General features: G+C 29.2%; 3 protein-coding genes across 3 annotated transcripts in view; 1 reads left to right on the plus strand and 2 right to left on the minus strand.

The window, feature by feature from the left end:
• The window catches only part of LOC119674910, a 319,348-nt gene that overhangs the window by 29,924 nt on the left and 264,771 nt on the right, over positions 1-24,653 (minus strand). The window lies entirely within an intron of this gene.
• On the plus strand, positions 18,172-20,423 carry LOC119677980 (probable GDP-L-fucose synthase). The gene is made up of 4 exons (XM_038089582.1): positions 18,172-18,408; positions 18,463-18,577; positions 18,637-19,194; positions 20,237-20,423. The coding sequence occupies exons 1-4, from the start codon at positions 18,284-18,286 to the stop codon at positions 20,402-20,404; spliced, it is 966 nt and encodes a 321-aa protein (XP_037945510.1). The 5' UTR covers positions 18,172-18,283; the 3' UTR covers positions 20,405-20,423.
• LOC119677977 (inactive serine protease scarface) overlaps positions 22,605-24,653 on the minus strand; it is a 58,373-nt gene continuing 56,324 nt past the window's right edge. The window contains exons 6-7 of the mRNA XM_038089578.1: positions 23,790-24,058; positions 22,605-23,715 (exon numbers count right to left, since the gene is read on the minus strand). Coding sequence (XP_037945506.1) covers positions 23,423-23,715; positions 23,790-24,058 — 562 coding nt within the window. The 3' untranslated portion in view covers positions 22,605-23,422. The remainder of the gene's footprint in view (positions 23,716-23,789; positions 24,059-24,653) is intronic.

Consider the following 24,653-nt stretch of genomic DNA (forward strand, 5'->3'; position numbering starts at 1 on the left):
TCTATCAAATTTAAACTATACACTCGAGTGCATTAAACTTAAGTTATTTTAAGTTCGACTTTTGTTAATATTGCATTGATTATTTGGACAACAATTGCGTTTAGCATGCTATTTTTAAATTAACGCATAAACCACAGCTATATAAATTCACTTAACTATTTCAAATTAAGTTTACTCAAATTTAAACACTGTTTTTTAAATCACATTTGGAAAAAATGACTGAACTACAGCTATATATAAGTGCTTAACTAGTAGTAGTAATTTACCTTTATCTTACTTCATTTTAAATATGTTGTATTACATAGAAATTTATAACAATTATATTATATATATAAATCTTACAGCTATGGCATTTTCGTCGTCTGCCGGAATAAGTAACTATAAACTGTTATTATTTTTCAAGACTTAAACAATAGGGCTTATGGAAAACATTTCCGTATATATACTAGCCTTAACTCACTTATATTCTGCTAGCCTGAGTATTGAGTATTTTTACAACTTGCTAAGCCGACGTTGGTGCTATGGCGAGACGCTCTTCTCTATTAGTTATAGGATTCTTGTCATAGGTCATACAAATCCTTATTTACTGATTTACGAAAATCTTGCAGATTTATTTTTAAAAACTTCAAGTTAAATGGTAGGGTTAAAATATAAGCGCTACGTCTATCACATATTATCGTTTCCTAATATATTATACTTTTCTAGTAATTACAATTTAATTAACTTTAATGATACGTTCAATAACTCTTCTATACTGTCTGAAAACTATTATTAATAAATAATGACGAAATGCAACATCAACCTTTGACAAATGTAAACATTGGCATGGCGTGCCAATATTTTATTTGTCTAAAAATACAAGAAAGAAAATGTTTTCCTCACACTCACCTGCAGCAACTGAATTCTTCGTCCTGTTTTTATTGCTGGATTACGTGCTGCTGCACTACAGCAGGCGTTTTTATATGATACGGATACATCCTCTGAACTCATAGAACGCACCGACAGCTTATCCACTGGCTTACTAGAGACCAACATTTTCTGACCTCGCTTTCCATGACATTGTTCCACTTTCGCTCCCATTATTGTAACTGGTAACTTCTTCTCGTCATTGTCAATTGATTTGCCATCACATAAGTCGATTTTAATACTTATGGGCATTGTGACTCTTGGCTCGGTCTGATTATTTTCCATTGCTTGCTCTGTTGGTAATTCCGGTAATGTTTGCGACATAGCGTGGCATTTCCCATTTAGCATATTGTTAATAATTTTCGCTGCCATTACAGTTCGTCATATGCGTTCGTACTTCTATCTTTTGTCTATGATATTAGAGCGAAGTAAGTGTATCTGCTGTGAATTAATTGTCTGTAAGATAATGAAATGCAAATATAATATTTGTATTGAAATAGTAATTATAGTAAAATATATGTAAACATAAAATTGAAGAGTCCTGACATTTATTAGAAGGACATTTATGTAGAATTGTCTTAGTTGCAAAAAAAATGCATAGGAAACAATTAAATTTATTTTTATTATGCAATTATTAGTTAATCTAAAATTAATAAGTTTAATTTTTTATAAAGAATTTTAGGAAAATATATATTATGTATTATATAAACCACCAATTTGGATTTAGAGAAAAACACGACACAATAGAATAAATACACCGTATAATACGAGTCATTAAGGAAACATTTGAGAAGAAGCGTTATTGCTCATGCGTCTTTCTAGACATAACCCAAGCCTTCGACGAAGTTTGGTCCTATGGACGAAGTTTTGTAGAATAAAAAATTCTTACCTCACAATATATTCTCACTTATCAGAAACTACCTCTCAAATAGAAGATTTGTGAAATATCAAAATGCTTTTGTCTCTGATGCGTTCCCCATTACGGCCGCAGTATCCCCAGGTAGTGTACTGGGTCCGTTAGTTTAACTGATTATCAGAGCAGATATGCCAACTAGTAATTGTGCAATAATATCAACATTTGCGGACGACACTGCCATCCGCAGCCATAGTGACGACCCAATCACAGCCGCCAAATCAGTTTAGGACCACTGCAACAAACTGCAAAATGACTCGATCTCTGGAGAATAAAACTTAACGAATTGATAAGTGTACAGTTAACCTTCGCTCTACGACGACATACTTGGCCTAATCCTCATATTAATGGAAAAGTAATAACCCTTTGTATAATAAAATACAATATATCAATACAACTTTGTAACTTCACAATTGCAGCTTGATCGGAGGTTTATGGAAAGCACACAGAAGCGAAAGTAACCCTACTAAAACTCAAACTACAAGAAATAAACTGTCTGCTTAACAAAAACTGTAGACTTAATCTCAACTATAAAGTGCAACTTTACAAAACAATTATAAAACTCATATGGACCTATGGAAATAAACTCTGAAGCTCATTTTGAAACATTTTTTTAAACACTGAAAAACTCCAAATTACTCAATCGAAAAATCCATCGGCAAATATATCAATATTCATATATCAATATTCATATATCAATATTCATGGAAATCTTAAAATTAACAGAGTCACAGTTATGATTATCAGCAATATACAAAAGTACACAGTCAAACTCAGGAATCACTTAAACCCACTTGCAAGTAATCTCACGTTAAGTACTGGAACCCAGCGATTCAAAAGGAACTATATAAACCCGACTATTGAAGAATTTGCCCGACATAGAAACAAAATTGGATGAAGCTTTGGGCAAGGACTAATTAACTATTTTCTTTCCTTTACTATTGTAAAGTAGTGTCATATGCTAGGTTGTGCAACACATGGCGGACCCACAATATACGTACCAACACCTAGGTAAAAATTTTTAACGCATGCGTCAAATCGGTATGCTTATATGAATCGGAAACCCGGTTTGCTAACTCCGAAATCGAAAGAAAACTGCAATTATTTATCAATCGATGCCTGCGCAACATATTAGGCATATGGTGGTCTAGAACGATTTCAAGTGAAGAGTTATGGAGAATAACACACCAAAAAAATGTATACAAAGAGATAGGAAGAAAGAAGTGTGGTTGGATCGGACACACACTATGTAAGCTTTATGAAGATATCGCGGATTTTGGCACAGAGGTAGAGCAGAAATGACCTGGAGAAGGATAGTACAGCAGAAGACGGGCAAATCGTTTAACGTGTTGAGAGCAATAGCTCAAAATAGAAACCAGTGAAAAACTTTTGTTGAATCCTTAAGCTCTTAATGGATTCTGGAAATAATAATAATACCAATAATGGAAATAATAATAATTCTTATATATATAAACGCGTACATTTATTTCATATTTTTACTTTCCTTAATGTCGTAATTAACATTTGAATTGATATAGTTTCTTCATCAAACATAAAGTTCAATTTAGAAAAAATAAAATACCAAACAATATTTAATTGAAGCATTTTTCCTTTTTGTAATTAAATTAACAATATTTCCGAATTGCGGAATGTCCTTATACAGCACTCAAGTGTGACAATTGTAGATATTTTTTGTAATTTTATGCTCGTTGCGATACTAACGTAAGACGAGAAATACAAAACATTTTTATGAAAGAAATATCTTGACAGCATTTGAAGCTCAAAACCGAAAAAGCAACAGTTGTTTCGGGAACAATGACCATATCAGCCCTAAAGGAACTTTTTCTGTTTGTTGAGAAAATTATATACTAACGTTTTAGTGAAAATAAATAAAAATTCTTCATCAAATTGTATATGTCATCCAATTTCATTTAATAAGTATTATTTCAAAATTACATTTTCTGGTGTATATTTGAGTTTTTGCTTTTACTGAGCTTCAGATCCACCTTAATGTATATATTAAATTGCATTATTTATAAAGCAACTCGTCACAAAAATATTAGCTTCCCAGCTTTTCATACATGCCCATCATGTAATTTATACATGCGAATTGGGTGTGTGATATTTACAATGTATATTTAACTTATTCCGATGGCAAACATTGATTAAAAGGCACATATCTATGACCAACTGCGGATTTTGTTTATGGCATTCAACATCAACTACGTCGGAAATAAAATCAAAAGTTGAAAATATTGCATGTGCTTTCTGTTGTACTACGGAAACCTATTTTGTAATTGAAAAGGTTAGAACTGATGTAGGGAAACCTAAAATAAGTACAAAAAATCCAACAGTTTTCTCACTCTTAACTGAATTGTAAGCTAGACAAGTGAGTGAAATGGTACACAATTCTAAATTATTTTAAAATACTTTGTAAAACCAAATTTCTCGTAAAAGCGGAAGATAGATAACGCGATTCACAACCAGCTTAAAGTTAATACTTGAAAGATTTTTAAACTTCTCCAACCTCGACTTGACTGGTGTACATTTTCAGATTCTTTACTTTTTATATCTGTTATAACTGATAACCGAAAATACAAGAAGTTTTGTGCTAGCGGATATAACATTAATATTCAACTGGCTTTCCCTAATTTTGCTGACGCAAGCTATAGCGGAGGCAAGCAACCGAGATGCCAAAAAGGCATTGCTTCTTATGATTATAAGTGAAGACTATACGACTTAGGTGACATATTGTGCTAATTCCACAATTAGTTTTTTCCTATCATTAGTCTTATATGATATCAAGTATTAACTTTACTTGTAATTATTTGGAAGCATTACGCTATCTTGAGTATATGGTTATTTAGTGATACTAAATAGAGCACTAAATAAGTCCTTAGATCAGGCAACTCTTATGTTATTTGGTTCGATCTGACGTTTTAAATTTGATTCATTAGACGTTAAAATTTATATCAAATTTTATACCAAATTAATATCAAATTTTATGATAAAAACTTCAGAACCAATCAAATGACATAAGTGTTGCCAGATCTAAATACTCGATTTAGTGCCTTATATAGTATCACTATTGATTATATACTCATAAATTATTTAAAATTATCGTAAAACCCATCAAGGGCGATTGTTAATACTTGGTGTAATGTGTTTAAGTACGGTCGTTCTTTAATCGTCAATTAACATCGGAAAGATCATCCAATCTGGGTACGTATGCCAAAAAAAAATTTGCATGCTATACGCTGGATGATAATTATCATGTAACATATAATAATATAATTTAGACTGCCCTAAGCATTCTGGCTTCTACCATATATTCAATATTGTATGAACATTTGGCCATCAGGGAGATTTGGGCACGTTGGGTCCCACATAATTTGACTTTTATTAAAAAAAATGTTGGCCAGGTACAGACAAATACAGAATATAAGCCGACGTTCAGACAGTTATATCATATCGTAAGAGGCGATAAAACTTGGATATACGGCTATGATTCAATAAAACAAGGCCAGTCAACTGTATAGATCTTTCTAACTCACACTATTCTATATAACATTATAATGAGCTAAAATTATAGGAAGTAACATAATGTAGGAAACCATACTTCAACTAACTTAAAGACTGAGTTCTTACTAAGCATTATTGCTTATATGTGTGTAGTAAATCTAATCAATTCTGTTGCAGAACGTAAAGAGATCACTTGCTTAAAGAAAATCATTCGATAAGAAGTGGAAGAATATACCAACAAGTTTTAGTAAATATAAAATTAGAGCAAATATATGGTATAAGGATTTCATTCATCACTTAGAGACTAAATACAAATTAGACCACAGTGTCAACTGGCTCTTTAAGATTATTATATATTTGTTGTTCTTAAGATACATCACTATATCACTAGTCTCAACCCGAACTTTGACATTCATTTCAAATTTGTAGATAGGTTTTATTATCAATTAATAAAATCGGTATTATCGGAAAATCAGAAGAAAAAGTATACGTGTATATATGCTGATAACTTTGATATTAAAAAAAATTACACGTATATATAAACTAATCATAGTATAATCACAGTATTGATCACTATACTAACTGTTCTTTACAATATAAATGGATTGTCTTTTATGTTCGCCTATCAAATCTTATCTCACAATAATTCGTTATTATTAAAAAATTTATTAACCAACTATTTAAATCCTAAACTTTTTTAGTAATTTATTAATACTCCTTTTTCTTCATATTACTTATCATATTCTCACATATATTTACAACATATGTAATCGCTTGCATTTTTAAGATAATAAGGCATATTAATGCATTCTTGCAGCACTATTTTAAATGCAATTATTTTAAGGGGTCTCTGAATAAGAAGTCGCGACGAAGTTGCCAATACATTTTATTTTTTTCTTTAATGTTTTTTTGACGTGTAATTTTTTGATCGCACTACAGTCTTAAAATTTCTTTCAGACCCTTACTTACTAATGTTGGTTGTTTTCCGAAGATATTGTGGTATGTTTTTCATTGCAATACTAGCAAATAATTAGTAGTAGTATATATTCACATATATATAAAATTTTTAAATTGAAATATTACCCCAAAATTATTTCAATATTTACATGACAAAAACAATTGCAATATAATATGTTTTATTAAAGTTAAGAAATAAAAATAATCTCTTGCCTCTTATGTCTCTATATAAATTGTGGAACACAAACCAAACTATACCAACGTTTTTAAAAATCGTAAATATATTGAGTTAAGAATCAAGGCTATGTACGTTAAATCTATTCTTTAGGCATTGCTTGTCTTTAGCATAAAATCTATATGCATATAAAACAATATAAGATTCGAAAATTAGTATAAACAATTACTATAGCAATTAATTGAGTCAATATATAGCTGTTGTTTATGCTTTTTTTTAATACAATACAGCAAAAGAATTTATTAGTAAAACGATATAGACTAATTGAAAGGACTCTAAGTTAGAACAACAGAAGTGAAGGACAAGTTCAACCCTAAATACTTGCAGTCTAAAAAGTTATTTAGCAAACCAAAAAATTTTTTCAGAGAATACTGATGATAGGTTCAATATTGGACAATACTGAAAATAACTCCATGGTCAATAAAATATTCAATTATTTAAAAATAATATTTTGTTGTCGTTATCCTTTTTTGATCAAGCCCTTCTATTTTGTACAGTGAAATTTTGAAGGCACTGAATTTTAAAAAATTACCAAAATACATTAATATACTTTTGATATTAAATTTAATCACTATAAATTGAATAATCACTAATAAAATATAACTACTTAGTTATGCAAGGTGCTTTCTAAAATAAAAAAATTGAAAGAAAATTATTATTTATAAAGAAGTCACCTTTAGCAATTAGGTATATTGGTGAAGTCGAACCCTTTCGTATTGACCTTATCAACGTCTTACCAATAATTGTATTGACTTTCGATTTGGAACCGTAAGACTTTTACGTTTTCCGTGAAATGTTTTTCTCAATGATAAGAAAAGGTTTTATGGACACATAAGCCTTTTAGAGGGTTTGTACATATATTTTGATGAACTGGCAATGATCTAAAACACTTACTCAATATGATTTAATAACGGTGACTGAAAACCTTATTCCTTATTTACAAAAAGGTCCACTTTTCTTTAGAAACACCTTTTGAAACATTACAAACAAAAAGTCATTTTTTTTATTTGTATTTACGAGTATTATTTAAAATTTTGAAGAACAACTTTTTTATTTCAAAGCGGATTATATAAAATTTATGCTATAAAATGCAAATTCATTTGTCCTCATTGAGTTTTTACTTATAAAGGACACGCATTTATTAAGGAGAGCAGCATTTCCAACATTATTTAACACATATTTATGTCATTCATTTGGATTACAGTCGAGGAATAAGAATATTTTAAGGAATTTATTCATTTGAAAATGACATTTTTGTAATTATTCTTTCACTTAAGGTAGAATAATAAAGACAAAAAAATAAAACTGAAAATCATGTCTCGTCATTAATCATAATTTTATGAAAAGATATATCACAAAAATTATTTTTTTTTGTTGTTTTCATAGAAAAATTTACCAATAGTAAATTATTTCGAAATTTAATTAATCTTTTTATCAAGAAAGGAAATAATTTTATGAAAGAATGACTAAAATTATTGTTAATTGAACGCAAATTAAGTCTTTTCTCAATATTAGATATTTATCCGGTTACTTGATATTTTTAATGTCAATATCACAGGAATTTATAGCAATTGCTTTAAATTAAAACTAATTAAACATAAACTAATTATGTTCAGAGGAACAACCGACTGAAGTACTCAGACCATTGAAACAAATACATAAACTTCTGGACGACCACATGACAAGGAGAGCAAAATTAAGATGGCGAAACTGAACCATCTGTAGAATAGCTAGGATCATGTGTAGACACATATAAGAGGAAAAGTACACCGAGGATGTTATATCGTATAGCCGAAGGAACTGTAGAGCATTAATTGGTGTATAGACAGTTGACTATCTGGTCACATCACATAGACACAAACTAAACCTAATTCACAGCGATGTTTATAGGAAATGCAACGAGCCTGATGCAAAGGAAACCCTAAAGCATCTATTGTGTAACTGCCTGGATGTCTCGAGAACTCAACGAAAATACTTGGGAGATGTCAGTTTTACCGGACTGGAGCACATACCTGACGTTTCTGTTGAAGTCCTAATAAAGTTCCCTAATAACACGCGTATTATAAGCGATGTACACTATCGCAAAAAAATTAAGACTCCGATCTGGTATCGCAATTGACCTTAATGGTCTACGCGTGGTCTTTTTTTTGCGGTCTGCCAGCATAACCTAACCTAAATATTTAAGGATACAGTAATTAAAAATTCTACTTAAAACTTAAATAAAAAATATATCTTATTGGTAATGCTCAAATTAATTCGATATACTTATTATGATAACAATTATGACTAATTACTTAACACTAATATGAAAACAGTATTATGATGAAGACAAGTAAAATATTCTATTATCAATGATGTACATATCAACAAAAAATATAAATCTTATTAAATTTAAAGCTCACAGGAATAAAAAAAATTATGCAAATATTAATTTGTCAATTTATAAATTACTCATACGACATGTGTTTCTTAAGTAAATTAAAATCATGTTAAACTGCCGAGAAAAGCATAAAGTAGCATAAAATTAGTTATTAATAAATATGAAAAAAAAATTATTTCTTCATGCGTTTTTAATATATCTAATGGCTTTTTTAAGGGTATTTAACTTTTTTTTTATTTCAATTGACTTTTTATTCACTTTTCTTCTATTTGGCGTTAAGCGTTTTATCGTTTATTTCGCATTACAAAACAATTTTATTTTAATAAATTGATTAACAAATGTTTGTGAAAATTAAGGATATATTCACAATATATTTAATTTTTATGGTACTTACATTTTTCATATAATTCTAAGTATATATACTTTACAAACTTTTGGGATTCCGGGAGGAGTCTGTAGACAGCCTGAGTAGACCAATGTGAATAAGTTCAAGTCATTCAAGTTATATGACGACGACAAAGGAGCAAAGAGGAATGTCAACAGTGACAGCAACAATTCTGTCAACCTGTGTAACTCGGAGGAGTATTGGGTAATTAACCTTATGGAGATTCCGAGTTGACAACCCGGCTAGATCAATGTGAATAAATTCAAGTCATTGCTGTATGTTGCGGAATCACTACATCTGCATTGCATCATGGTGGTAATATGAGTGGATGAAATGAAATGTTTCCAAGATACTGTAGTACACTAACTTCGTCAAAAGCGATATTTGATTCGTCTATTTGTCTTATATTATATATTAAACATATCTATATATGATAGTTTAAAAAGCTCAAGGAAAAAAAATGTTTGACCTCTTTAATTTTTATTTAATAAAAATATGTGTGTTCTTGACAGTATAATTCTTCATAAAAATTATTATAAGACTGTGTCCTTTTTTTCAAGAATTCTAATTACAGCTTATTATTAACGAAGCCATAAAATTATTGCTATAAGCTTATTTTAGGCAATTGAAAGCTGAATTTACTTCTTCTTTTGGTGGCCGAAAAGGTTTTCCTTTGTTCGATCTAGCAGTCCATAATATTTAAGTTTCACTAGGAACTGTAGATATAAAATATTAAATAAAAAAGTTAAAACCAGACTTTTTATTTTCCATAAATATTTTTATAACTACCTATAACTATAACTACCTAATTATATATAATAATTTGTATTATATATAGATGGCAGCACTATTGGATAGTGGTTTTTAAAAGAGGGTCACAATTGACCTCATAAATTTTTCTGATATAAATACCATTTCTCATACAATATCTAAAATAAGACAAAAATGTACTAATGAACTCAGATAATTGTTAGTGTAAATCCAATATTAGAAATGGATTTATACAAGAATTTCATGAATTTGGTCGCCTATTTATTTTTAACTAATGTATCTGAAAAACAATTTGTAAATTTAATAAGAAAAATGGATTATTCTCTGAATAATTATAATAATATCAGAATCTAATAAAAAACCTGACATTTAGTTGACAAGCTACAATGGTTTCAATTGCTTTACACTTGATTTAAGATACAGACAAGTCTCCATATCAGAAAGCATTACTTTTTATTGAAAAAAATGCTATACTTAACCAGCAATGGCTCAAGATATATTATGTTGAGACTGTTCTGTTACAGCCAGTTATTTATGATATCATTGTCGATTAACGTAAAGTGGGAGCGTTAAAAATAACTACATGTAAATGTTTGATGAAAGAAAAGATGAAAGATCAACTTCTCGTTAGTTTTCTTGAAACTAGTTGCAGTATCTTTTACAATACATTTGTAATAAAATAATAATTTGCTTGTGGGTGAACCGCTTCCCCATACAGGCACTAATATTATAGAATCCTCTACACGCTTGATTTTAGTGCTTTTTGCAGAAAATATCAAAAAAGGTCACAAAATCATTTTGCATGACCATAAATTGAAGTACAAGTACAGGAGGATAACTCATAACTGTAAGATTGCATTACATATAACTGAGATATCAGAATAAAGTATGAACACTATTTTGCACAAACATTCAAAGATGTTAAAGCTGTTTTAGAAGGATGTGCTAAGTTACTAGCAATATCCTAAAACCTATCAAGTATTGATAATCCCAAGTAATCTTTGACACTATTGCAATAAAATACAAAAAAGTTTTATCTTACATATTATTTGTTTATGTATTAACACTATTTATATTCACAAACAATTTTTGGAACATTGTTATTAAAAAATAATAAATATATAAGAAAAATCATAACTACTTATCAAAAGAAAATATTATAAAAACTTATAGAAACTTATAGAAAACTCATAGAATAGTGGCAGTGAAAATCCATAGGAAGCAGTTGACAATATCTTAATTATTTAAATTTTTTCATTGAATATGTAACAATAAAAAATAAACTGGAACCAGTTAAAAATATCTAACGTCTTATAGATCGTGATCACCAATACTTGACAAAGAAACACCAGAACACCTGCTCTGCTATTACCAACATTTATTTACACCATATTTTGTTTCACAATAAAGTATTAAAATGTTATATTAAAATAATATTTTAATATAAATATTTAAATTGGCTATATAGTTGCAGCCATCAATTCATCCGACTGCCTTTAATATGCCTAACCTTGTACCTTTCATTACGGGGAATATAGAATAACAAAGATTTTTTTTAATTTTCAAAGGGGATTCAAATATTTAATCCCCTTACCACTTCATCTACCTATGAGAAAATAAAAAACAAAGAATTTATAACTACACTTCAGCGTCAAATCTTTAATTAACTGAGTTGACAGTAACTGACAAGAATCTCCCAAACCAGCTACAAAGACGAATATCGGCTAGTAAGATATTTATTTCTACATTTTGGGATATGCATAATTTTCTATTGTTCCTTAAGCATTGACAATAGCTGCGTTTCAGCAAACATGATCCGCTCAATTTTACATGCAAAACAAAAACAATGGGGTGAACCAGCAATTGATCTGGTTCACTTTCAATGTGGAATGTATGTAAAAGATAAAAGTGGAACGTATTTTAATGCAAATGAGGTTGGCAATGCGATGCAACGGTGTAGTAAAATTATAAACAAATCTACATTTATATTTATTTATTATTGATTTTATTTATTAATTATTTATTTTATGTAGTTATTTACTTAATATGTCATTATTATTTATTTCTTTGTTTGAAGTAATGTTTTAATTATTACTATTACTATAAATTAAAATTATTAATATTAATTAAAATTATTACTTTAATTATTTACGTTTTATTATTATTAAAAAAGTGTTGTTTGATAATTTATGAAAATCAATTAATTTGAAATGAATATATAAACATTAAGTTAAATACATTTATTTAATTAAAAGAGAACAATACAGGAAACAAACTGCTTGCAAGTTTAAGCTATATTCATGCTTCCTTCTGAAATAAGACTAATTGCTAAGGTGAGGTGCATTTATTTTAATATGTGTGCTGTCAATCACGAACGGAAATTTTGCAATTGATATAAGCTAAACACTAGTTCTTTCAATTATTCTCCACACAGAAGCTTTTGGTATGCCAAAACAAATACCAAATTCGCGAAAAGTATTTATATTTGCCATATACCACAAAAATATGTAAATTTCCTTCATTGCTCTCGTTCAATTGTGACCACCACGGTTAATTTGTATTTGCTGATTGGATTTTATTAACAAATCTATTAAAATATGAAACATAATTAACATATAGCAATTGTATTTTTTATGCGCAAATACCAATCAAATAATCTTTAACGGAAAAATTATTGATCGTTTCCAGAAAACTTCCACTATATCCATGCTGATGAACTTCATCCCTTGAGTTTAATACACTTGAACTAGAATTTAAAAAGGTAATGGAAGAGTCAGTTTTGCTCGATGATTGTAATAAAATCTGCAATTTTCATTTATTTACTATAGAATTAAATTTAAGTTTTAAAGTAAATTCTAAATAAAAACTTACGTTTAATACTTCAGACATTTCAACAGATTTTATTTATTTTCCATTTTTTTGATATTTTGTATTCAAAATTTATCCACTTATTTTTTTAGCGCCAAAATTATTCACATAAATCAAAAAATTTTGTACACAAACCCAACTGGCATATTTCATGCGTTGCCAATTATTTTCAAACGTGATCCGTATCGTTTCAGCAAAGATGATTCAGATCATTGAGCGCATCATGTTTGCTGAAACGCAGCTAATGACTATCTATTAAAATAGATCGAAGAGTTGTATGAACTATATCATGACTCTGCTAACATTAAACTTATTAAAATTTAGTGGCTTCGTTGAATTGGAATGGAAGAAAATGCTTTATCTAAAAAAGTGTTTAATTCGGTGGACTGTTTGAGAAAAACGCAATAGAAGAAGTCCGCAGAAGAATCAGATAACCAACAATAGAAAGCACTTGATACTACCAACTGGCGACAGCAAGATACTGTTCAGGTTAACTTGACGAAAATACTGGACACAGCCAAGAATGACTCACGACTTTCATAGGTTTAAAGTTGTAAACTTCTACTTGTAATCCAACAATTATATATGAACTCATAAATCAATATTTCCAAAGACCACTGATAATAAATAATTTGACAATTTGGAAAAAAGCCAAAAAAAATTAAATTAGTTCAATATAAAAATTTTATTATTTAATTCCATTTTTAAAAGTTTTCTGTTTATAAATTAGTATCAGCATCAAATTTGACCTCAAAAAAAAAATTGAATAATGAACTCTTAATAACGAATTAGCATTATTTAATTTAGAATATGATAAAATTAGGACAAGGACAAGGAATCTGTATCACATACAAAATGCTGGTAATACTGAGATTTTTAAATCGAAAACAAAACTTTTATACAAGTAGTTTTTAACTTAATTTCTGATACTTGTAGTCCAAAAACTATATACAGTCAAATAAATCGACAGATTTTTCCAATCACCAGTGATAATGGATATTTGGCGATATCCAGAGCAATTGTTGACCGTACAGTCCAAAAATTCACTTAATCAAAACATTTCTTTTAGAATTGACGTTATTGTTGTGTTTGAAGAAAGTAATTGCAGCAACGATCCCAAACAAGGAATAAAAAAGTTCTTTTTTTCCGTGATCAATACACCATATCGCAAGTTAATCACACAATGGAAAACCTACACTTATAATGGCTTATTCCTCCACTGGTTTCACCAGATCTAGCTCCTAATAAGTAGTAAGTGTTTGCTTTGTAGAGAAGAAGAAATTTAACACCAATAACGAAGTAATTGTATACCAAGTCGTTCTTCAATAAATGCATCGACATGTTTGACAAAAATTTTGGAAGGATTCACTTGTGAATATCCTCCATCCTTAGGGTACTGAACAAAGTCGATTATTATTCAGAAGTTATTGTTTTATTAGTTAACCTGCATATAACTGAAATGACTTGTTACCTTTTAAGAAACTTGGTTTTAATTTAGTTTGAGTCCAATAAAGAAATAATTTTCAAAACTGACGCCTAAGACGAGACCAAAACTAAATCGTTCTGAAAACACGAATCAAATATTTCGAGAAGAGTTAGAATGAATATATTATCCGTGACTATATTGATGAACAAATTCAAATATTATCTAGAAGTTATTGTTTCATTAATTATTCTAAAAACCATTTGAGTAATATATTAATGTGTTATATTTTCAGTTCAGTTTATTTCTAGATTTATATCTATATTTATATCAATATTTTCTATATAAAATATTGGTTATTTTTCTTATATTTATATTTGTTTTATAATTATTAAAGTTAAATACTAAAAACACTTGATCTATTATGTATTCAAAACAGAACGCTTAACACGTAATACCTTCCTTTTGAACCCATTAAATAATTATTAAAATATAGTATGTGGCTTAAACGAGCCAATATTTTTTAGTATTATTGAGTAAAAAAAAATTAGTCTTTAATATTTATATTTTTCTATATTTTATAATTATGTATATTGTTCACTTATATTTTTCTCTTTAAAATTGAAATATTTCAAACACTTAAAAATAATCCTCTTTAACTTTTCGCCAAATCCTTGGCAATTATTATTACCGGAATTGCTTTAAAAAAAAATGCCATAAAAATTGGTGGAAAAAGTATTTTGATGTATAAGTGCTATTCAAATAAGCAATTCACAGTCCATCTAAAACCTCAAACATTTTTGCATAAAAACCCATTAATTTCCGAGTTATTTTATTATTATATTTTTTTTTCTATTCTATTTTTGTGTCCTTTATATTCACTTCCGTTTAAAGCATATTTAAGGTTTCACTTTAACTTTTCTTTAAAAATGATATTAAACTATATAAAGTATCAAAAAACACGAAAAATTTATTATAAGTTAATTGTTGCTTAATTAAAATTAAATAAAAACTTTAATTTACTATTTACCTTTCGTTAATGAGTTTTTTTTTCTCAAAATTATTTGTAAATTACTAAATTTTATTTAAAATTGGTTAAGTATGCACAGCACGTACTTAGCGTTTATATTACAAATTTTATTTAAAATTATTTTTATAGTCGAATTTAGATTTTATTTTAATTTTATTTAAGTTTTATTACTTTTTCAAAACAATGTAATTTTAAAATTTTTTTCCATTTTTAACAATTTATTTATATATACATTTTTTTTATGATAAACTTTATTTTTAGTAACAACGTTCTTTAAAATTCAAATCATTAAAAATAATTTTAATTTTATTTTAAATTTATAACACTTAAGCAACAGTCATATAACAGTTTTAAAATTCACAGTCACAATAAAACGGAAATAATCCAATATCCAATTTTTATTCCATACACGAAGACCGTACGACAGCAACTAAATTGAAACCTGTTGCGTTGTCGCTTTTATACCCAAAGAGAACTCACCCTGTAAAGGAATCACAAATTCGAATCAAAAAAACCCAAACTCAATTTGATAAAAATTTTTCCACCCCCTAAACGCCCACAAATGGGTCAGTTTTGCACAACCGAGCCTGACAGACTCTGAATAAAAGTCCGCCATGTGAAACACTTTAACGAGCTTAACACGAACAGTCAACGAAGTAGGTGACGAAGGGATAAATTGTAAAAACAAATAATGCCATGCAATTGAATAACAACAATTGGCAGCAACAGGATAAAAAGTGTCCTACCAGAACGATTTATAATCAAAACAAAAAGTACATATTTTGTTCGGTCGTTTCGGGTACATATGTGCGCTATAAATTTTAAAAGTTTACCGAAACATAATAATTATATATCGACTGTTATTACGTAGTTCTTATGGTCCATTTTTCCAAAAATTTATCATCTTATAATATAAATATTATATTAGAATGATAACCATCTGTCTATTTTTCTTAATATGTTTTTAGATATATCTACTATGTGTCCATTTGTTCATTTATTAATTTTTTTTTAGTGGATTCTTTGCAATATTGATAGATGTGCACCAAACATGGTACGCTTTAGCTTGTTGTTATAGCGTTTCTCAACATAGGATAAGGAAAAAGTTTTAATAAGTGCACGGAAAATATATAAATTATTTTGTTTTCAATCATATCATATATACAAATATATTATATACAAATGTGGACTATGAATTGTTAAATAATAGATGCTCTAACAACTAGCGTCCTTACTCCTTGTTCTGGCTGTATCTTTGTTCTACAAAGAGGAAACCTGACAAACTACATCATTTTCTCTATGAAATCACTCGTTTTTATTTAGAGTACAACAGTACTTATTGGCAAATCTTAGTCGATTGCATTTTTCTAAGTGGAAATTGTGATTTGTTAGAATGACCATCTATTTTATTATATAGAGTAGACGCTCTAACCTTGATGTATTTAACGTTTCTATTAATAAAAATATCTAATAAAAAAGTTTTTAGTATATCAGAAAATTTTGAACAACTTTCTAAAGGTGATGTTTTCGAGGTTTGGTGTTTTGGTAGCGCCTTATGAAAGGCGACATATATATATTTCCCATAAGTAAAATACTATTAAGTGGATAATTTCCACTTAAAGGGTTGATTATAAAATTCTTAAATGTTATTAATTTTAAAATTATTATTAAGACAATTATATTCGACCAAATCAAGGAGCACTGAAAAAGGTGCATTTGTATGATAATTGACAATATGTCATAATGTTCATAATGATGATTTAAACAATATAAAAGATCATTAGAAGCTGAGGGTATTTTATTTGTCGTATGAAAACTATAAATTTTAAGTGTTTTCTTACGAATACGATATAAAAATTATATAAATTTGTTTGTAAAACTAATACGTAATACAAAATATAATACAAAATATATTAATCCACTGTCTTATGTTTCCCACTGTCTCATTTAGACAGTTATAATAAGAATAATAAGGTATTACACAATAAGGATAATTTACCACACAAATAGCTTTCATATAAATAATTATAAATTAATAAACTGATTTAAAATTTTCGCACAAGAGAAATTACCAAAACTAAAAATATTTGTCATATCTTTTGTATGTAACCAAATATACATAAATCCACGACCAAATCTTAATTTCATTAACATGAAATAAATATTCCATGAACTCAAATTTATATAAGGAATATTAAAATGATTCAATACTGACCGTGTTATATATAAATCTTTCAAATTTTGTTGCCTAATTGAACATTTTTAGAGCAATCTAATATTTATTTAGTCTTTTTAATGGACATTTATATATTTCACTAATACATATTTCAAGGTAATCTAACTACTTTGTGTGTTATAAAATAATCCCAAGTGTTATTTTGTCCCAAATTTACCAATTTGGTGAAATTCGATTATTATCAAAAATGAAAATTGAATTAAAAGAGCATCTCGATTGAAAAATTTCACCAGATTTATCAATCTACTTCATTTCTCTCTTTATTTTTGTTTTCTTATTACTAATACTTCACTTTTTTAACGAATTTACATGTCTTTTTATTGCAATAAAGCTATCAGGTTAAACAGACTATAAGCGTTTATATATCAAATATTAAATAAATATATATAAATATTTATATATAAACAAATATATTTCGAAGTCATATATTCAAATAACACAATTGCTCGTTAAATTAATGCTACCACCACCGGCATTCATTGTGATCATACCTTTACAGTATTTTCATTGAAACTGCACTCAAGTGACAGCGAACAGCTGATATAAATTGTTGAGTTGTCTTTTACTTTATTTGCGTATATTTGCCAAGTGCTCAAGTGTTTGCTAATAACAGAAAAGATTTGTGCACATAAAATATAATTTTGTATTGTTGTTAAGATGGAAAAAATATTAGTAACAGGCGGTACAGGATTGGTAGGAAAGGCACTCGAGGAAGTGACAAAAACAGAAAAACAAATAAATGAAGTATGGTATTTTGCCGGCTCTAAAGATGGCGACCTCACGTAAGTGTTTCTAAAATGTTAATAAAATTCAAGTTGAATATTTTTAATTTCCAGAAATCTGGAGGAAACAGAAGCGCTCTTCCAACGCATCAAGCCTACTTGTGTGATACATTTGGCAGCTATGGTTGGAGGCTTGTTTCATAATATGAACAACAATTTGGATTTTTTGGTAACAAATTATTTTGCCAACAAAAAAGGAAAACATTTTTTAAGCAAATATTTTATTAGCGTGAAAACATGAAAATAAATGACAATGTGCTACACACAGCATATAAAAGTAATTGCAGCAAAGTAGTGTCTTGCCTATCAACATGCATATTTCCAGATAAAACCACATATCCTATAGATGAAACTATGGTTCACAATGGCCCGCCACATCCCTCAAATTATGGTTACTCTTATGCGAAACGCATGATCGATATCGCAAACCAAGCATATCATGATAAATATGGTTGTAAATTTACTTCAGTCGTTCCATGTAATATATTTGGTCCATATGACAATTATAAGCCTGAAGTGAGTCATGTTATTCCTGGCATGATACATCGTATGCACAAATTGATTAACAGCGATACAGATATTAGTGAAAGTGAAAAGGTTTTTACTGTTTTTGGCAGTGGTAAGCCTTTGCGTCAATTTATTTACTCTTTGGATTTGGCAAGGTTGATTATGTGGGTGCTCAGAAGTTATGAGAGCGTTCAACCTATAATTTTAAGTGTAGACGAAGCACAAGAAGTATCTATTTATCAGGTTGCTGAATCAATTGCAAAAGCATTTAATTTTAAGGTAAGAACATATTTATATTAAAATTTCAATAATAATAAAATTTGATCTACACCAATTAAAAATATTCAGCAAAATTCATAAATCAAATCAACTGTCCATCTCCTAGTGTAACGATTTGTTTAAACCTCAGTCTATTCGGTGCTTCTCTGGAAATATCGTTATATTCCTACTAAATTTTGAACTCTACGTTTTAATATTTTTTGCCATGTCATGGTTATTCCACCAAGGCGCCTTGCAACTATAATTCACTCAGACTCACGCAGATGTTTGAAAATTATCATATCTGTACAAAATCATCTAAATAACTTATCAGTAAAAATGCTTAAGACACTAACTTGAGTTTAATCTAGAAGAAGAATTAGGTTTTATAGTTAAATAAATTGATTATTTGAAATTTATACTACTTCTCTTATGAATAATTAAATACACAATATAAACTTTTTAAATATATTTCAAGATTCAAAAAGATGTAGAGTGTATAGATTCTCAAGAACAGTCTGCATTATCTCTGTTGTTGTTACCTATATCGTTCTGAATTTCCTACGAACATTGACACTAAAAGTTGATGTAATAGATATCAGTTTAAGCCTAGTAGTTATAGTTTAAAATACACTTTTTGCATTAGCTGTGACTTTTCTGCGAGTTTTTAAGCTCATCATAGAAGTCGGGTCGAGGCTAAACCGTCGCGCTATCCAAAATTTTCATATTAATTCAGTCGATTATTTTTAATTCTTTTTTGGTTATTCATAATAACTGTATTTAATTATAAGATATAATGGATAGTGCTAATATATATCAATTTATATAGGACTTAGATCAAATCAATTTCACTTACTTCCAAAGTTTATTGTAAACTAAGAGTGGCTACTCTTTGCTTTTTTTCCTTTATTATAACTTAAATGTTAACTGTGCTTCCTTCAGTATCTTGAAACTTGTCCAACATATTCAACTGTTATAACTGTCATAGTTGCAATTTAAAATATTAATTTCTTTCTGTTTTAATATTAATTTTTAAATTATTATTAATCAATTATTCTTTTAGGGTAAAATTGTTTGTGATACAACTAAGGCTGATGGTCAATACAAGAAAACTGCTTCCAATGCTAAACTACGTTCACTGCTACCAGATTTCAAATTCTCTGATTTTGAAAAATCAATCAAATCATCAGTGGATTGGTATATTGAAAACTACGAGAATGCGAGAAAATAGTAAATTTAAATTTTTTGATATTAACTTAAATAAATTTTTATACATTTAAAATTGTTATTTTTCAAAAACGCGGTGTATTAATTTTTTTTTATTCCTGCTGTTAAAAGCAACATTCAAAATTTCTCTTACCTTTACGTCTTCATTTGAAATCACATATTAGCTATTAAGAAAAAAAAGAAATTGTTTATGGATGACGTAAAAGGTACAGTTTTTATCTTTTACCTTTTCTGTTGACCTGTCCAAACGCTCGTTGTGAAATATAACACTGCTCCATACTTTGCGTAAAGGAATAGTCATACTAACTGTTCAAAGAGTTATGTTCTAGTCTTTAAATTAAAAAAATCTAGTGAACTGTGTGTAAAGTTAGAATCTAGTTGAATAGCTATTTTAAATGAACTATTTAGATGAACTAGATATACAGATTCGTGAATAATGAAAGCTCAGAAGAAAATAATAGCAGACAAAAATCAACTATAATGGATTAACTCTATTGTATTCACATTATATAGTTTTAATCCTGATTCATCATATGATGTTTATTTATATTTTGTAAATATCTCTATTGTACTCACTACAAAAGCTTCATATTTTTCTTATTTCAAGACTATATAAAAGTATAAGTAACGGATTTTTTGATTGAATTAAGGTGTTAACTTTGTAACATAAAATTTACGTTCATAAATTTTACAACAGAAAAATATAATACAAAAAAAAAAATATATAATAATAAAATAAAACATCAAAACAATAATAAAACTTGTAAACAACACACCGTTGTAATTACAAGAACAAATCTACTGTTTGCTTCGCACCTCGCGGATATAAAAGGCGAAGCAAAAGCACAAGAAAGACATTCAGCGAGGTATCAAACTAAAGAACAGGTCGCTCCATAATATACGTGCTGAAACATCATCGAGATGTAAACAAACATCTCGATTCCCATTTGTATTTTATTTAATAGAAATACACATTTCTATTAAAATAATTATTACTAACGAAATTAACATTTCGTTAGTAGTAATAGAAATATAAGTTTCTATTACTTATTTATTCGTAACAAATCAAATATTCGTTAATAAATTACTCGGTAAGGTGATAATTGCACATGAGTATTATCACCCATACCAAATCCATTGCAGAGAGAAGAAATTCACATTTCTTCAAAACACATTGTCAGGGGCGTTGAAATTAACATTTCTAAATCAAATCCATTGCATAGAGAAGAAATTCACATTTCTTCAAAACACATTGTCAGGGGCGTTGGAAATTAACATTTCTACGCCAAACCAACTAACTTCACCGAGGAAGATAACCACATCATTGCACCAACGCCACCGTCCACCGGGTATTCAAACTTTCCACTGCTCCTTTCAAATAAATTTATTGTAGGACTGGACCTGGAATCCGGCGAGCAAAACCCCGGCCAGAAAGGTTCGTTACAACTTTTTTCTCTTCTTATTTTGAGTTGAACTGCTTTTTTTCCGTTTCTTATTCAAATATGACAATTAACTTTAAACAGTAAAAGAATCTTATTCTTGTATTTAGTCCGGGTCTTAGCTTTTTCTTTTCTTTCTTATTAAAAGACGATATTCTACTACAAAACCATAACGAGTGTGGCTCTTGTATCGATTGAAGATGTTAGCTTTCAGTTCACTTTCTTGTTTAAGTAAGATTTTTTAGTTAAAAAAGCAGGATCACAGCATGTTATGTGGATTCAAAGTATTACTTTGTTTAGACTCAATATTTCAAATACTTCTAGGTTAGGTTAGGTTTGAGTGGCGGTCTTCTTTCAAGAGTCCACTTAAGCGCAAATAATCGCCCGTTGTATTACAATACGATCAATGTCTATACATGCGCCGACTATAGACCAGCGTACGAGCAATGCCGAAAGGCACGACTCCTCCAAAAATAAACCAACGTCACAATTCTATAAACTTGGCTAAATCCTTAATTTTGTTCGAAAAACTTTAGATCTTTTCCTAGCTAAAGCTGTACATTGTATCATATGGTGGAGTGCACTTTCCTTCTCATCCGTAGAGTCACAACCTTAAGAAAATCCCCTGACTTTTGAAAAAATTAGAAATGCAAAATTTTATTTATTAAAAATTTTCTTTATTTACGAGTAAAATTTAAATTAGAAACTAAGTTTAAACACATTTTTTATTATACAAGTACAACATGATTATCTCAATATATAATTGTTTAATTATAATATAAATATTTGTAGTACAGTGTAGAATAAGTTTAAGTTTATATCGATAAAAGCAAAAGGCATAAAGTAGCGCTCATAAATTTAAAAAGAGTTTTCTGCTTGAAATTGTATTGCAAATCCCTAGACAAAGGAGGCGTTAACTGCTGACAACCATAAACTTCTTACGCTAAAAGAAAAATAATCTCAAAATTCTTAATTGGCAATGTGGGTCGAGTGAATTTCAGCGAGTGAAGGAAGCCTTAACTTACGATTAAAATATTTTACAAATTGTTTATATAATGTTTAACTTTTAACTTATTCATTTGTTTATGTTACGAGTGAATGATATGATATGACAAGGAGCCGAGCGCTCCTCGACAGAGGGAAGTTGAAAGTTGAGGAAGTAAATATAGACAATGGATGAATTGACCAATAGTAATTAAATAAATTTTGGAAGTACGCGTATGTGTTGTGAACGAAATGCTGCAGAAGAGCTGAGCTGGTGGTGGCCAACATCAGCTAATTTGCAACTAAGAAGGAAACATCGAAAGTGATCATATAAATAAATAGTCAAAATGAATAAAAGAGGATAGTAAAGAACACTGAGAGGTGTCAGGAGTAAATGAAGAATTAACATCTAATTTGAGTACGGGAGTTCAACTAAAACACAAAAAAGCCTAAGAAATTACACAAATTTTTTTTTTCTCTTCTCTTCCGGTATTTCTAGTGTACGTTTAACTAACACGATTATTTCCTAAAATAATGACGTTTGATTTAATTTCTTTAATTTTAGACTTGTTCACAGGTAAAGGGTGCGGTTGAGGCGCTTAAAATCTCTTCAGCAACAAAGGCTTGTTTCTATCGGCGAACGCTGTGTTGATCCATTTAACATCAGGTTTGCTGAAACGCACAACTTTGCCTTCACCGCAGCCATTTTCCACGCTGTAGACACCCTTTAGACGTACACTGGAACCAGTACCGCAAGCAAGAGCGCTGCCAATATCAAATTCGCATGAATCGAATTGTGTGGCACTGCAAACACTAGTACTATCAGCACCACAATCGCTGCGTGACACTGGTGAAGTGCCAGTCACATGCATTATTGCACCTTCCTCATGAACTACGGAAAAAAAAGAGTTGTTCAAGTTAATCAAGCTAAGGAACTATATTTGTAATTATAATTTAATTGCTTACTTTGTAAAGCTTGTTTGCCCCAACCAGTTGTCACACACTGTTCGGATGGACTGGGATCTTCGTCGCTGATGCAAATAGGTTGTACGTGTGTAGCGAATTCAAAACGTTTATCCAAGCGTATGATAGCCATATCGTTAGCACCAGTTGAGGGATTGTATTCGGGATGTGTATCAATTGTTTTTGCACCAACCAATTGGAAAGGCAATGGTTCTGCTGTGCTACCCAGTTCCCATTCACCAGCCTTGATACGTACATCACGTACATTTACACTGAAATAGAGAAACAATTCCCATTATTATGGTTGATATGGTTGTGCTTTATTTAGAAAATATTTTTAAAATTGAATGATTCCTAAAATTTCTTTACACTCCAAAATTAACAATTTTTGATAGACTAAGACTGTTCAGAACATTTCATATTTAATTTCAATTCATTATTTAAAAAAGGTTTATTAATTCTAATTGATGTAATTTCTAATAAAGTGTTACTGTTGTTGTCCTTTTAGAAACCCTGAACGTATAGGAATAAATTAAAAAGACACTTAAGGGACAGGACGGGATGAAAGTCTATTTGTAAAAAAATAAAGTGTAATGAAGAATGAATGAAGTAAAAATATACTCAGAGGATAAGATGGAATGGAAGAGGTGTCGGAAAAATATTTGGGAAGATAGAGTTTATGATTACTGTCAGGCTAAAAGCATTGATTTTATATTACTATTGTCTAGGAACCCACTTTAAACTACAGAATGAAAAGTTCAACATTTACTGAAAGTTATAGAAAATTGGAGAAACAAGAAACTGTGACACACTTCCGCTGTGGCTGAATAGCTTTAGCAAATAGAAGAAACAGATTTCTGGGAAAGT

This window comes from Teleopsis dalmanni, chromosome 2 (genome assembly GCF_002237135.1).
Source record: "Teleopsis dalmanni isolate 2A chromosome 2, ASM223713v2, whole genome shotgun sequence".
Lineage (NCBI taxonomy): Eukaryota > Metazoa > Arthropoda > Insecta > Diptera > Diopsidae > Teleopsis > Teleopsis dalmanni.